Source organism: Pinus tabuliformis, chromosome 2_2, assembly GCF_031772625.1.
Source record: "Pinus tabuliformis cultivar Carrire ecotype Pingquan chromosome 2_2, CPIR1, whole genome shotgun sequence".
NCBI lineage: Eukaryota > Viridiplantae > Streptophyta > Pinopsida > Pinales > Pinaceae > Pinus > Pinus tabuliformis.
The window spans coordinates 743,360,457-743,372,330 of NC_142300.1; the positions used below are offsets into that span (position 1 = coordinate 743,360,457).

Genomic DNA, 11,874 nt, shown 5'->3' on the forward strand with positions numbered 1-11,874 from the left:
ATTAAACTAGTTAGAAGATATTTACTTTAAATCAGTCCACTAATTCAATAGGTTGTCGGTTGTAGGTCATTTCTTTCTGGAGAAGGCTGGTTTCCTTTTTCATCGAGGTACTTCTAAATTCTTTTTCTTTTGCTGCGCTCCCTGATAATTAACGCTCTGGCCGCTCGGAATTTAGCAAGCCCTGTTCTCCAAGCTACAACAGGAAGTGAAATTTTATTTCGGTAGTTGGTTGTGGTCCTGTACTCCGCAAACTAATTTGAAATTTCATTTCGCTGTTTTGTGGTTGTTTTGTACAGCATAAACCAATGCGGGAATCTATTGAAAAGCGATCAAAGCAAGATGCACCACATGTCCCTAAGGGGAAGAGAAAGTTTGATATATTTCCAGAAGATTCTATTTCCAACATTTCCACAGAGTTCGTGGTAGACAAAGATTATAAGCTTCTTGAGTATTTGGGCCGCGGATCTTATGGATTCGTCTGCTCCGCCATGGACACATCCAATAATGAGAAGGTTGCCATCAAAAAATTAGATGATATTTTCAGATGCGCTACTTACACACAGAGAGTCATGTCTGAAGTGCTAATTCACAGCCAAATCAACCACCCTTTTATCGTGAGGTTTAAGGAGATCATGCCACCTATTAGTGAACATAATCTTGACGATATTTATATGGTGATGGAAATGGTGCATCAGAATTTGGCCCGATCTATTAGAAGAAGTCGACTAGGCGAAGGCAGCAGCCAGCAATCACCGGCTCCCTTAAATGTTCAGTTGATTATGAACCAGGTAAACATATATAAATATTTCTATTCTGATTTATAAGTATAACGGGATTCCCGTGTTTTTGCTTATGATTACACTCATTTGAAGTTTTTTTAATGCATACCCTCATTTGAAGTTGTAATGGTGATATTTTCCGTTAATATTTTCTATTTTAATTAATTAGTTGTCGTTACTTCGGAAATATTTCAAAATTCAATGGATAAAAGTGAGATTAATTTGCGGTTAATTCACTTTAAAGAGATCGCTTTGTTTTATTAAAAAAGCTGTTAGCAATGAAATTCCAAAATACTCTGGAATGAACACAGATCGTATATATAGTAGTGTAGGATACTAAAAGATTACCACGCAATCTGAATGCCATAATTCCTTTAGGTAAACTGCCAGGCGATGTTACTTAATTATATATTTTTTTCTTGAAATCTGTGAACAGTTGTAAAGGTTGCTTTTGAAACCTGGCAGCTGCTGTTCATTTCGGTACTTTTAGAGGATTCAAGCCGTCATTTGGAAATTTCTTGAAATGTGGGAGCTGTTAGTCAAAAAGTTTCCACAAGTGTGATAGCCAGTGTTAATTTAAATTTTCGTTGTTCACTTATTTACCTTAAAATATTCTTGTATTTGATTGAAAATCTTGTAGCCGTTGTTAATTTGATTTTCCTTGCAAATCTTGTAGCCATCGTTAACTTGATTCAGCTGCTGTTATCTTGATTTTTTTTCAAATTTTGTAGCCGTTGTTATTTTAAAATTGCTTGAAACCTGTCAATTTATGACAACCGTTGCCATTTCTCTTTGTGCAAGTCATTGGAACGGCACAAAAATGCGTTGCAACTGAAAGTCTTAAAATCGAATGGAGTTAGAGCATGGTTTAACAAATTCATTTTTGTTTTGATTCCCAGCTACTGAGGGCCCTTCAGTATTTGCACTGTGCCAATGTGCTACATCTCGATTTGAAGCCCCAAAACATTCTCATAACGGAGAACCAGACAGTAAAAATATGTGACTTTGGTCTTGCTCGAATACAAGCACTAGAAATGGATAAGAAGGTCATCACCAAAGAGTACAGGCCTCCAGAGCTGTTTCTGAAACACACGGGCAATCGGTCTAATTACGGCCCAGCTGTTGATGTATGGTCGCTGGGTTGCAATTTTGCAGATTTGTTGCTCCAAAGACCATCATCGTTGGCTTTCCGAAACACCATCATTCAAGACAAAGACGTTGTAACAAAGATCGCTCAAACAATTGCTCCACCTGAGGATGACGATCTCTCCGAAATGATTGGCGATGAAAATACCCGCCAGTACGTCAAAACTCGGTTGCCTCGTACTCCTTCGAGTCCGTTGACGCATAGATTTGTGGATGTAGCAGATATCCGCGCTGTGGATTTGTTAGAGAAAATGCTTGTATTTAATCCTCGAAAAAGAATCAGCACCGCAGACGCACTTCAACATGAATACATGGCCGAGATTACAGTTGAAGTGCTTACCCAAAAGCTGAATCTAAAGCCTGATCAGGTTGAAAGGTTGCAAGATTTGACTCCTCCACGCATCGAGATGCCTGTGCAAAATGCCCACCGATTTCCCAAGCGAGACGTATGGAAGATTCTTCTCGATCGATGCTCGAATTCTCGAGCAGCTCAGTAAATGTTAAATAATTTTACAATGTGACGACATTAGTAACCTGTTTTCCAAACGTTGAAGCCATTGGTTAATTTATATGGAGAATATGGAGAATACTTCTTTGACTTATGATTGTTTACTGTGATGACCGAAATGAGTGTTTGATGTGTTACAAGATTACGAAAAAGTTATGAAACGAAAATTCTATCAATGGTTGATGATTTATTCCTTCTTGAAGTCATACGTGTACATTGTGGCAAATCATTTGAATTTAAATTATTAGTGTGAAATACTCATAGAAAGGTATGGGACGGTTTTGAGTTGCTGAACTTATCTCGATTGGAGAATATTTTGGAATGGAATGCATTGGAGTGAAGTGAACTTAGTCTTAATTACTCTTATGTATTCGATTTCTAAATCAGGAGAAGTATTGGAGTGAGGTAAACAACTTCTCTTGTCTATATGATTTCAAAATCAAGAAAATAAAATTGATTATTTTCAATAATATATATTATTAATTTTTTTAAATTAATATATTTTTTCTGAATGAAATTATATAATCTATACAGTTATAATTTTACATTTATTATATTGAAAACATATTTCAAATAACAAATTAATCCAATTCTCACTTCAAATCTGAAATATTTATTATTTACGTGCAATAAATCATTTTTAACCGCTCTGGATTTGATTCGTTGATCCTTAATCACAGTGTAACGTTAACATTTTATTATGGAAGTAACGTTGAACGATTCACTTAAAATGACTATGGATCATGTTTTTGAGGAGGGCCTTCTAGCCATATGTGCAAAATTTAGTTTAATTGTGAAATTTGAAAATATTTCAAAATTTTACCGTTACAGTTGGGAATGAAGTAAAAAAGTTAACTTCAATTGACCTCACTCATATTTCAAGTCAGATTCAAGTTTCAAATCAGAGAAAAATAGATCCAGTCAATTTTTTTTCTATCAAAATCAACAATAAAATAAAAATAGCTCCCATAAACGCCAATGCAATGCAAGACGGAAGAGAGAGAATTCTTTCAGACTTCGCTAGGTTTATCAAGGGCCAATGCGGTATAAATGAGTTTACAGAAATTTAATCAGTTATTTAATATTAACACCAACCGTTGATCATTGGTTTAGAGGTAAACCAAGACAAATTTTGCAACGAAATTTAATCCGTTATTGAATATTAACACCAACCGTTGATCATTGATTTAGAGGGTAAAACAAATTTCACAAGGTTTAAAAGACGTTAAAAGAAAAGAATAAATAACTCCAAAACTTATTATAAATATCATTTGATTAAGCATGATTTGATTATTATAACTAGCCACATTCTTTCGTGTGTTTCAAAAAGCTTCCATCCTCCGCATTATTATTCTCCATCAAAACCGATGTGCGTAAGATTGGGATGCACTGCCCTCACATAGGATCCTATTTCTTTGCACCCATTAAATTTGTTTAATGGCATACCAATTATAATGCGTTTCAAGTTTCCCACCGGTGTACCTCTTTGCCAATTCGGTGTAGAGCTGTCTCACTGTCTGTGGGCATGTTGGAGATATCAATAATAAAAAATATTATTTCTGCAAATTTAATTTGAAAGGAAAGTTTTTTAATATAAATATTCTTTATAATATGTAATAGGGAAAAGTTAATGTATTGGTGTGAGATAATGATTATGATATTTTGGTTTAAATTGAAATATGGAAAAATAATAAAATATTAAGTTAGGAAAGTTAATTTTAATTACTTTTATAATGAACTTAAATATAAATATGGTATAATGACATGGGATGTAAGAATTTGAATTGATGTTTTCAAGTTATATATATATATATATATATATATATATATATATATATATATATATATATATATATTTTCATATAATTATATGAAAATTGAATTGATATTTTTGAATATATTATTTTTTTTATATAGATTTTGTATATAATTATATGAAATTTGAGTTTTTTTTATTTTTTTTTCTAATTTATTGGTTGAATTTGATATAAAATATAACACATGTTTTAGTTGAAGAATAAAGAAAGAGATGAATTTGTATAATAAGTTAAAAAGAAATTGTGACATCATAGAGAAATTATTACATTTAGATTTTAAAAGAAATTGTGAGGTCATAAATACTAAAAGAGAAATAAGAACATAAGATATCATAAGGAGGTATTCAATCCAAATATATGTTCAATCTTGAATAGTGTAAAGAAGAAAATAGATATGGAACTAAATTTAGAACAAATTCTTATGAGCTTAATAGTAAAATTGTGTATTGGTCAATCCCGAAAACACCATTAGATGAAAGAAATTGCCAGCTAAGGTTGAGGATGAAAAGCATTTTTTTTTTAAATTTTCCAATTTTTAGTAAAGATAAATCTAAATTCCAAAATCTTTGTTTATCAAAACTCTATTGATCTTGGAAATCTTCTATTAATGTTTTTCTAGGAAAAAATAAAATATTAAAAAAAATTTAGTAATATTTTATCTTCGTAAGTTCCTATATACCGTTTATGTCATAATAATCATCATCACGACCTATATGATGAAATTTCTTTAAAGTAACTATGAAATTGTAGAGAACACAAAGTTATTGTGCTTGACTCTTTCTTCAAAATTTATAATGTTAATTGTATATTCTTAAACTTGTGAAAGTGATTAAATCTTTGGAATTTCAAATTAGGTGTTATACATGGTAAGAGATATTTACAAAATCAAATAATGTTATTTTACATTTTTTAATAATAAGTAAAAAAAACATGCATTTGACTATTATGATATACTCTGAAAAAATGTATTAAAAATTGTAATTTCAAAATATATTAAAGGAATCTACATTGTATGCTCTATATGTATAGATTCATGAATAATATTATCAATATCATTTGATTAAGGTACACCTATAGGTATCAGTGAGTGAAATTCCAAACCCATAACATTACCATCAATGGGTGATTGGTCCCATGTTCCGAGGGTGGTGGTTAGTCCGCGTGATTCTTGGATGTGCTGTAGTTATTCCAAAATCTCCTACCTCGAAAATATAAATGAACTGAACATACAAATTTCTTGGAGCAGTTCATGTTCTTGTGAAGCACATACCAAGCATATTTGAATGTTCCTCGAGGCTACTCTAACAAGAATCTGTCTTATCATCATTATTATTTTTTTTATGTTAAGACCCATGCATAAAACCTAGGCATAGGGATGTAAGATGTCACTGGGGTCTTTCCACTTGTAGTTATAAATTTCATTAAGACATTTCATGAAACATAATTGGGCATGAAGGCCTTGACCATGTTTTCGGTATGGAAACAACACCCTGAGGGCCTTAATAGTGGTCATAAAAAGGAATCAATAACCTTATGGCATAAGAATAGATTCTTAGACTTCAACTCCATAATAAACACTAGTATACGTTAATTCCCTTGATGACATGAAGGGGGGACCCAACCTTTATCCAAATTACAAATATTTTACACATCTAGAGATAAAAATGATACCTTAAAAAAACTTGCTTGCCCTCTTGATGCTTTAGGTATGTTCTAGGGCTCAAGGATCATGAATGAGACCTCAAATGATAATAGTCTACCTATCAAAGGGTTTATTCTATTTTCAATAGGTATATGATGATCAATAGGATATTTCAAGCACTAGGTATAGATCTAAGGTCACTGGACACAATCAAGAGAAAAAACCTAGGCCTTGAGTGCCAAATAAATCCTCAGGAATCTAGGTACATTGATTACGTGTTGAACCACCACAAAGGACCTCAAAAGAGTATCCTTTTGTATCTTAATAGAGATATGCAACATTAGGATGTTCTAAAAATTGAGTTTGAGTAAGATATTTTTTAGGGGTTTTTTAATGACCACCAACCAATCGAATTTTGAATAATGTAGTGGTCTTTGGTCTACCACTAACCATCTTCAATGAAATAATATGTTTTTTTTTATGGCCACCAACCAATTTGACTTCATCAATTTTATCCCCACTTAAAGTTGTAACAGAGTTTCTTTTACCATTTGGCTCCCACACCCTGCCCCCCCCTTTAGGTGTGGATAGTACAATCTTTGAATTTAGGGAAGAATTGGATGTGTGTCATATCCAAAATCTTCTAAAATAATTTCTTGATAGCTTCTTTTATTTTCCTTTCCCTCTTTCTTCTATTTCATTACCTCTATCTTCAGTTGATGGTAAGATTGATGCAATTATTTTATCTATTTATTCCATCTTTTGCAATTTATTCATTTATAATTATTTATCTTCTAAACCTACTTTTGTTTTAAAAAAAATTCTAGAAATGATTTATCTTCCCACAATACATATAAGGATGGAGATCAAAACTATGATTCTCCATGTGACCAAGTCTTTGGTATTTTTTCTTTTCAAAATAATAGACATCTTGAAGATATCCTTCAATGATAGACTTAACTAGTTTATACTAATAAGGAATATGAGGTATTTTTCCTTTGTTTATCCCAATCCAAGTCAACATATATTGAATAATAAGTCCTCTCAAGGTCTTATAAACATCGTAGAAATACAATTTTGTTTTTTCATTTCCTTTTCACATTTTTTGACGATGTTGTTGTCATACTTTGATATTCAACTTCATTCATTCTTTTATGTACCAATTCACTGCATGATTCCACATCAACCAAATTTCTGATATCACAATGAGCATCAATCACCTGCACTATGTCTTTTTTGTCACAAATTGCATTAAATTTTACATGATTTCATTTGTGTCACATGTTTCATTAATATTTCGAATAATATTCTCTGTATCATGTGTCTCACCAATCTTATATAATAGCTCTTCTGTGTGACAACTTGCATTGACATTTTAGATGAGTTCGTTTGTATCACAAATTGCATTATATTTCTGTATGAGGTTCTCTATGTCACAAATTTCATAAATATTAATGGTTAATAAAGTACCACCTCCAATGTGATCCTACTTCTCGAGGTCCTCGAGGGTCTTCAACACCTTTCACCTCCTACGAATCTTGATTTACTAAAAGTTAGTTTGTAGTTTTTTGTTTTACAGTACTATAGTTGATAGTAAGTTCTGAAAAATATCTATTTTCCATAGACAAATTAAAACCACCTAGTGACATACATAAGTTTCATTTTTTTTTAAGGCAATGCAATATTAAATTACAAACAAACAAACAAGACTTATTTCAAAAATAACTATGATATTTTTTAAAATATCAAATTTTAATTTTAATTATAATATATTTATAATATTGGTTGTGGTCACTTTACCAATTCTTTATATATATATATATATATAAAATATTTAAACTATATATTAATTATTTTTGTAATTAATAATAAAAATTAAATGAACTATTTAGAAGATATTTACTTTAAATCAGTTTGCTAATTCAATAGGTTGTCGATTATAGGTCACTTTCGCAAGAAAAAAATTTATTTCTTTCTAGAGACAGCTCGTTTCCTTTTTCATCGAGGTACTTTTAAATTCTTTTTCTTTTGCTGCGCTCCCTGATAATTAACGCTCTGGCCGCTCGGAATTTAGCCAGCCCTATTCTCCAAGCTACAACAGGAAGTGAAATTTTATTTCGCTAGTTGGTTGTGATCCTGTACAGCGCAAACCAATTTGAAATTTCATTTCGCTGTTTTGTTGTTATTTTGTAGAGGATAAACCAATGCAGAAATCTATTGAAAAGCGATCAAAGCAAGATTCCCCAGATGTCCCTAAGGGGAAGAGAAGATTTGATCTATTTTCAGAAGGTTCTCTTTCCAACATTTCCACAGAGTTCATGGTAGACAAAAAGTATAAGCTTCTTGAGTATTTGGGCAGCGGATCTTATGGATTCGTCTGATCCGCCATGGACACATCCAATAATGAGAAGGTTGCCATCAAAAAATTAGATGATATTTTCAGATGCGCTAATTACACACAGAAAGTCATGTGTGAAGTGCTAATTCACAGCCAAATCAACCATCCTTTTATCGTGAGATTTAAGGAGATCATGGCACCTATTTGTGAACATAATCGTGACGATATTTATATTGTGATGGAATTGGTGCATCAGAATTTGGCCCGATCTATTAGAACAAGTCGACTAGGCGAAGGCAACAGCCACAAATCAGCGGCTCCCTTAAATGTTCAGTTGATTATGAACCAGGTAAACATATATAAATATTTCTGTTCTCATTTATAAGTATAAAGGGATTGCCGTGTTTTTGCTTATGCTTACGCTCATTTGAAGTTTTTATTATGCATACCCTCATTTGAAGCTGTAATGGTGATATTTTCCGTTAATATTTTCTATTATAATTAATTAGTTGTCGTTACTTTGGAAATATTTCAAAATTCAATAGATAAAGGTGAGATTAATTTGCCTGGCTACTATCCATCAAATTCAAGAAAATTTATAGCCCAGATATCAAGAATTCAAAAAGTCAAAAATTCTCTCGAATTATATAGTAAAACAGTTATATATATATATATATATATAGATATATATATATATATATATATATACTCCCATGCAAAGGAATATCGCACTTTGAAACCCATTTTCTTCAAATCCGTTAACCACTGGCGGTTTGATTTTCAAACCTGATAGCTGTTATTCACTATAAAGAGATCGCTTTGTTTTAGTAAAAATGCTGTTAGTAATGAAATTCCAAAATTCTCTGGAATTAACACCGTTCATATATATAGTAGTGAATAACAAATACTAAAAGAATACCACTACAGCCATGCATATGAATATCGCAATCTGAATTCCATAATTCCTTTAGCTAAACTGCCAGGCCATGTTACTTATTTATATATTTTTTTTCTTGAAATCTGTTAACAGTTGTAGAGGTTGCTTTTGAAACCTGGTAGCTGTTGTTCATTTCGGTAAGGATTCAAGACGTCATTTGGAAATTTCTTGAAATCTGGGAGCTGTTAGTAAAAAATTTCCACAAGTATGACAGCCAGTGTTAATTTAAATTTTCCTTGTTCACTTATTTATCTTATAATATTCTTGTATTTTATTGCATATATTGTAGCCGTTGTTAACTTGATTTTCCTTGCAAATCTTGTAGCCATTGTTAACTTGATTCAGCCGCTGTTATCTTGATTTTTCTTGCAAATCTTGTAGTCGTTGTTATTTTAAAATTTCTGGAAACCTGTCAGTTTATGACACCGTTGCCATTTCTCTTTGTGCAAGTCGTTGGAACGGCACAAAAATGCGTTGCAACTGAAAGTCTTAAAATGGAATGGAGTTAGAGCATGGTTTAACAAATTCATTTTGTGTTTTGATTCCCAGCTACTGAGGGCCCTTCAGTATTTGTACTATGCCAATGTGCTACATCGCGATTTGAAGCCCCAAAACATTCTCATAACGGAGAACCAGACAGTAAAAATATGTGACTTTGGTCTTGCTCAAATACAAGCACTAGAAATGGATAATAAGGTCATCACCAAAGAGTACAGGCCTCCGGAGCTGTTTCTCAAACACACGGGCAATCGGTCTAATTATGGCCCAGCTGTTGATGTATGGTAGCTGGGTTGCATTTTTTAAGATTTGTTGCTTCAAAGACCATCACCGTTGGCTTTCGGAATGATCGTCATTAAAGACATAAACGTTGTAACAAAGATCGCTCAAAAAATTGCTCCACCTCACGACGAGGATCTCTCCGAAATGATTGGCGATGAAGAGACCCTCCAGTACCTCAAAATTCGGTTGCCTCCTACTCCTCCGAGTCCATTGAGGCATAGATTTGCGGATGTAGCAGATAAACGCGCTGTGTGTTGAAATATTATTTTCAACTGCAGGGTCTGTTTTGTGCCATGCCTCTGTACTGATGAATCAACAGCCATACCTCTGCATTGATGAATATGTTGGGGATTTTTCTGGTAAAATCCCAAAAACAAACAAAACTTCACACACAGAGGCAATGCTCTGTTTCCATCACTCCAGGATCTTTTTGCACAGGGAAGCTTTTAATAAAAATTCTCAGAACAGAGTATTACACAGCCATAAAAATCCTTGTATTCATTAAAAACATAATGCTTGATACAACATTCATCCTCTTTTACTGAGAGGGATTTACCAAAAATTACATTCAGCAAAACTCTGTCTCCTCCTGAGAATTTACTGTGCTGGGTAAAATTCTCATTTACATTCACTGCTGTGAAAACATTTTACTTACTGGTGTAAAAACCTTCTTTTACATACTGCTGTAAAAAAATTTACACATGCTTACCAAGAAGAATTATATGCCTGCTCCCCTTCGTTTGGACAATATAAAAATTTACATTACAACCCTGATTTCTTGGGTTCGCACTGCTGTGCGGTATATACTCACTGCTTCACTCGCAGCTCTTTTCATTTGGCTCGTTCACTCTAAAAAATGAACACACATAAAAAAAAAACTTACTACAAAAACATATGGCTTCCCTCTGTTTTTTTTTTATGCACTGCTGTGCGATTTCTCTCTCACACTACACGCTTTTCATTACAATGAGGAACTGGTTTTTTATGCACTGTTGTGCAACACTTCAAGTCTCTTCAGCTCCGGCGCGCTCTCATTTTTCAATGGTCAACACATGTCCATAAAACATTATAACTCACTTATGCACTGCTGTGCATCACCATAGTTTTCTTGCAAGTCAACATATTTTTTTTCGCTGCAGCAAAACTATTTTCTACGCACTCTCATATGCGTTCTTTTCATTGTAATTCATATATGCAAAAAATAGTCAACACTCCTTTAAAAAATATGACACATATAATATATGCCCATACCTCCGTGTAGTTAATATTCAATGTTTTTACCAAACACTTACGAACCACATAACTATGCATTTAAATCCTTTTGCAGTCCGGAGTGGCGGTCAACCAAACTTAGTTTTCACTCCACGCAAAGACTTTAATGTTGGTTCATTCGTATGCATCTTTACACAATCAACAGACGAGAATACTGGAGACAATCGAACGGTGGACGAAGATATCGGGAGCCAGTTTGCTGCCGAAATTTAAGTCCCGAGATATTACGTTGGCTGACGTATGGGGTGGGACGCGTGCCCAAATCTTATTGCATCGGGTTCAATTAGCTAGAAAATGCCTTTGCCGGAAAGTGGTCCGAGAAATTTCAGGCGGGTTTGCTGAACGGTTTTGTGCTCCCGTCGTTGTGCTTGCTGAGTCGGCATCCGTCGCTGCCCACGTCCGCCTGCAGCCTGCAGTTGGAATTAACATTCCAACACTCCCCTTCAATTTCAACTGTTGGGCATTCAAACATACCCAAACACTTCCTCACATAGAGGGATTCCCCAACACTGCTGTTACAAAGACATCTTCCTCACATAGAGGGATTCACCAACTGCTTCTGATGCAGTTCCACAACCAATTAAAATAGTCTTCCTCTTAATAGAGGGATTCACCTGATACTGTGCTTAAGAGCACCTTCCTCTTGACAGAGGGA

General features: G+C 33.5%; 2 protein-coding genes across 2 annotated transcripts; both read left to right on the plus strand.

Annotated features, from left to right (window-relative positions):
* Nucleotides 1-305: 305 nt before the first annotated feature.
* Nucleotides 306-2,422, plus strand: LOC149194812 (mitogen-activated protein kinase 1-like). The gene is made up of 3 exons (XM_089407807.1): nt 306-788; nt 1,245-1,259; nt 1,679-2,422. The coding sequence occupies exons 1-3, from the start codon at nt 306-308 to the stop codon at nt 2,420-2,422; spliced, it is 1,242 nt and encodes a 413-aa protein (XP_089263933.1).
* A 5,857-nt stretch (nt 2,423-8,279) lies between these two features.
* LOC149194813 (mitogen-activated protein kinase 12-like) lies at nt 8,280-11,432 on the plus strand. The gene is made up of 5 exons (XM_089407808.1): nt 8,280-8,579; nt 9,717-9,944; nt 10,047-10,196; nt 10,267-10,306; nt 11,275-11,432. The coding sequence occupies exons 1-5, from the start codon at nt 8,280-8,282 to the stop codon at nt 11,430-11,432; spliced, it is 876 nt and encodes a 291-aa protein (XP_089263934.1).
* The last annotated feature ends 442 nt before the right edge of the window (nt 11,433-11,874 follow it).

Coding starts and splice junctions, on each gene's coding strand:
- LOC149194812 (XM_089407807.1), top strand. CDS start 306: ATGCGGGAATCTATTGAAAAGCGATCAAAGCAAGATGCACCACATGTC.
- LOC149194813 (XM_089407808.1), top strand. CDS start 8,280: ATGGACACATCCAATAATGAGAAGGTTGCCATCAAAAAATTAGATGAT. Junction 10,197..10,266: donor ATGTAGCAGATAAACGCGCT/GTGTGTTGAAAT, acceptor ATGAATCAACAG/CCATACCTCTGCATTGATGA. Junction 10,307..11,274: donor ATATGTTGGGGATTTTTCTG/GTAAAATCCCAA, acceptor ATCCTTTTGCAG/TCCGGAGTGGCGGTCAACCA.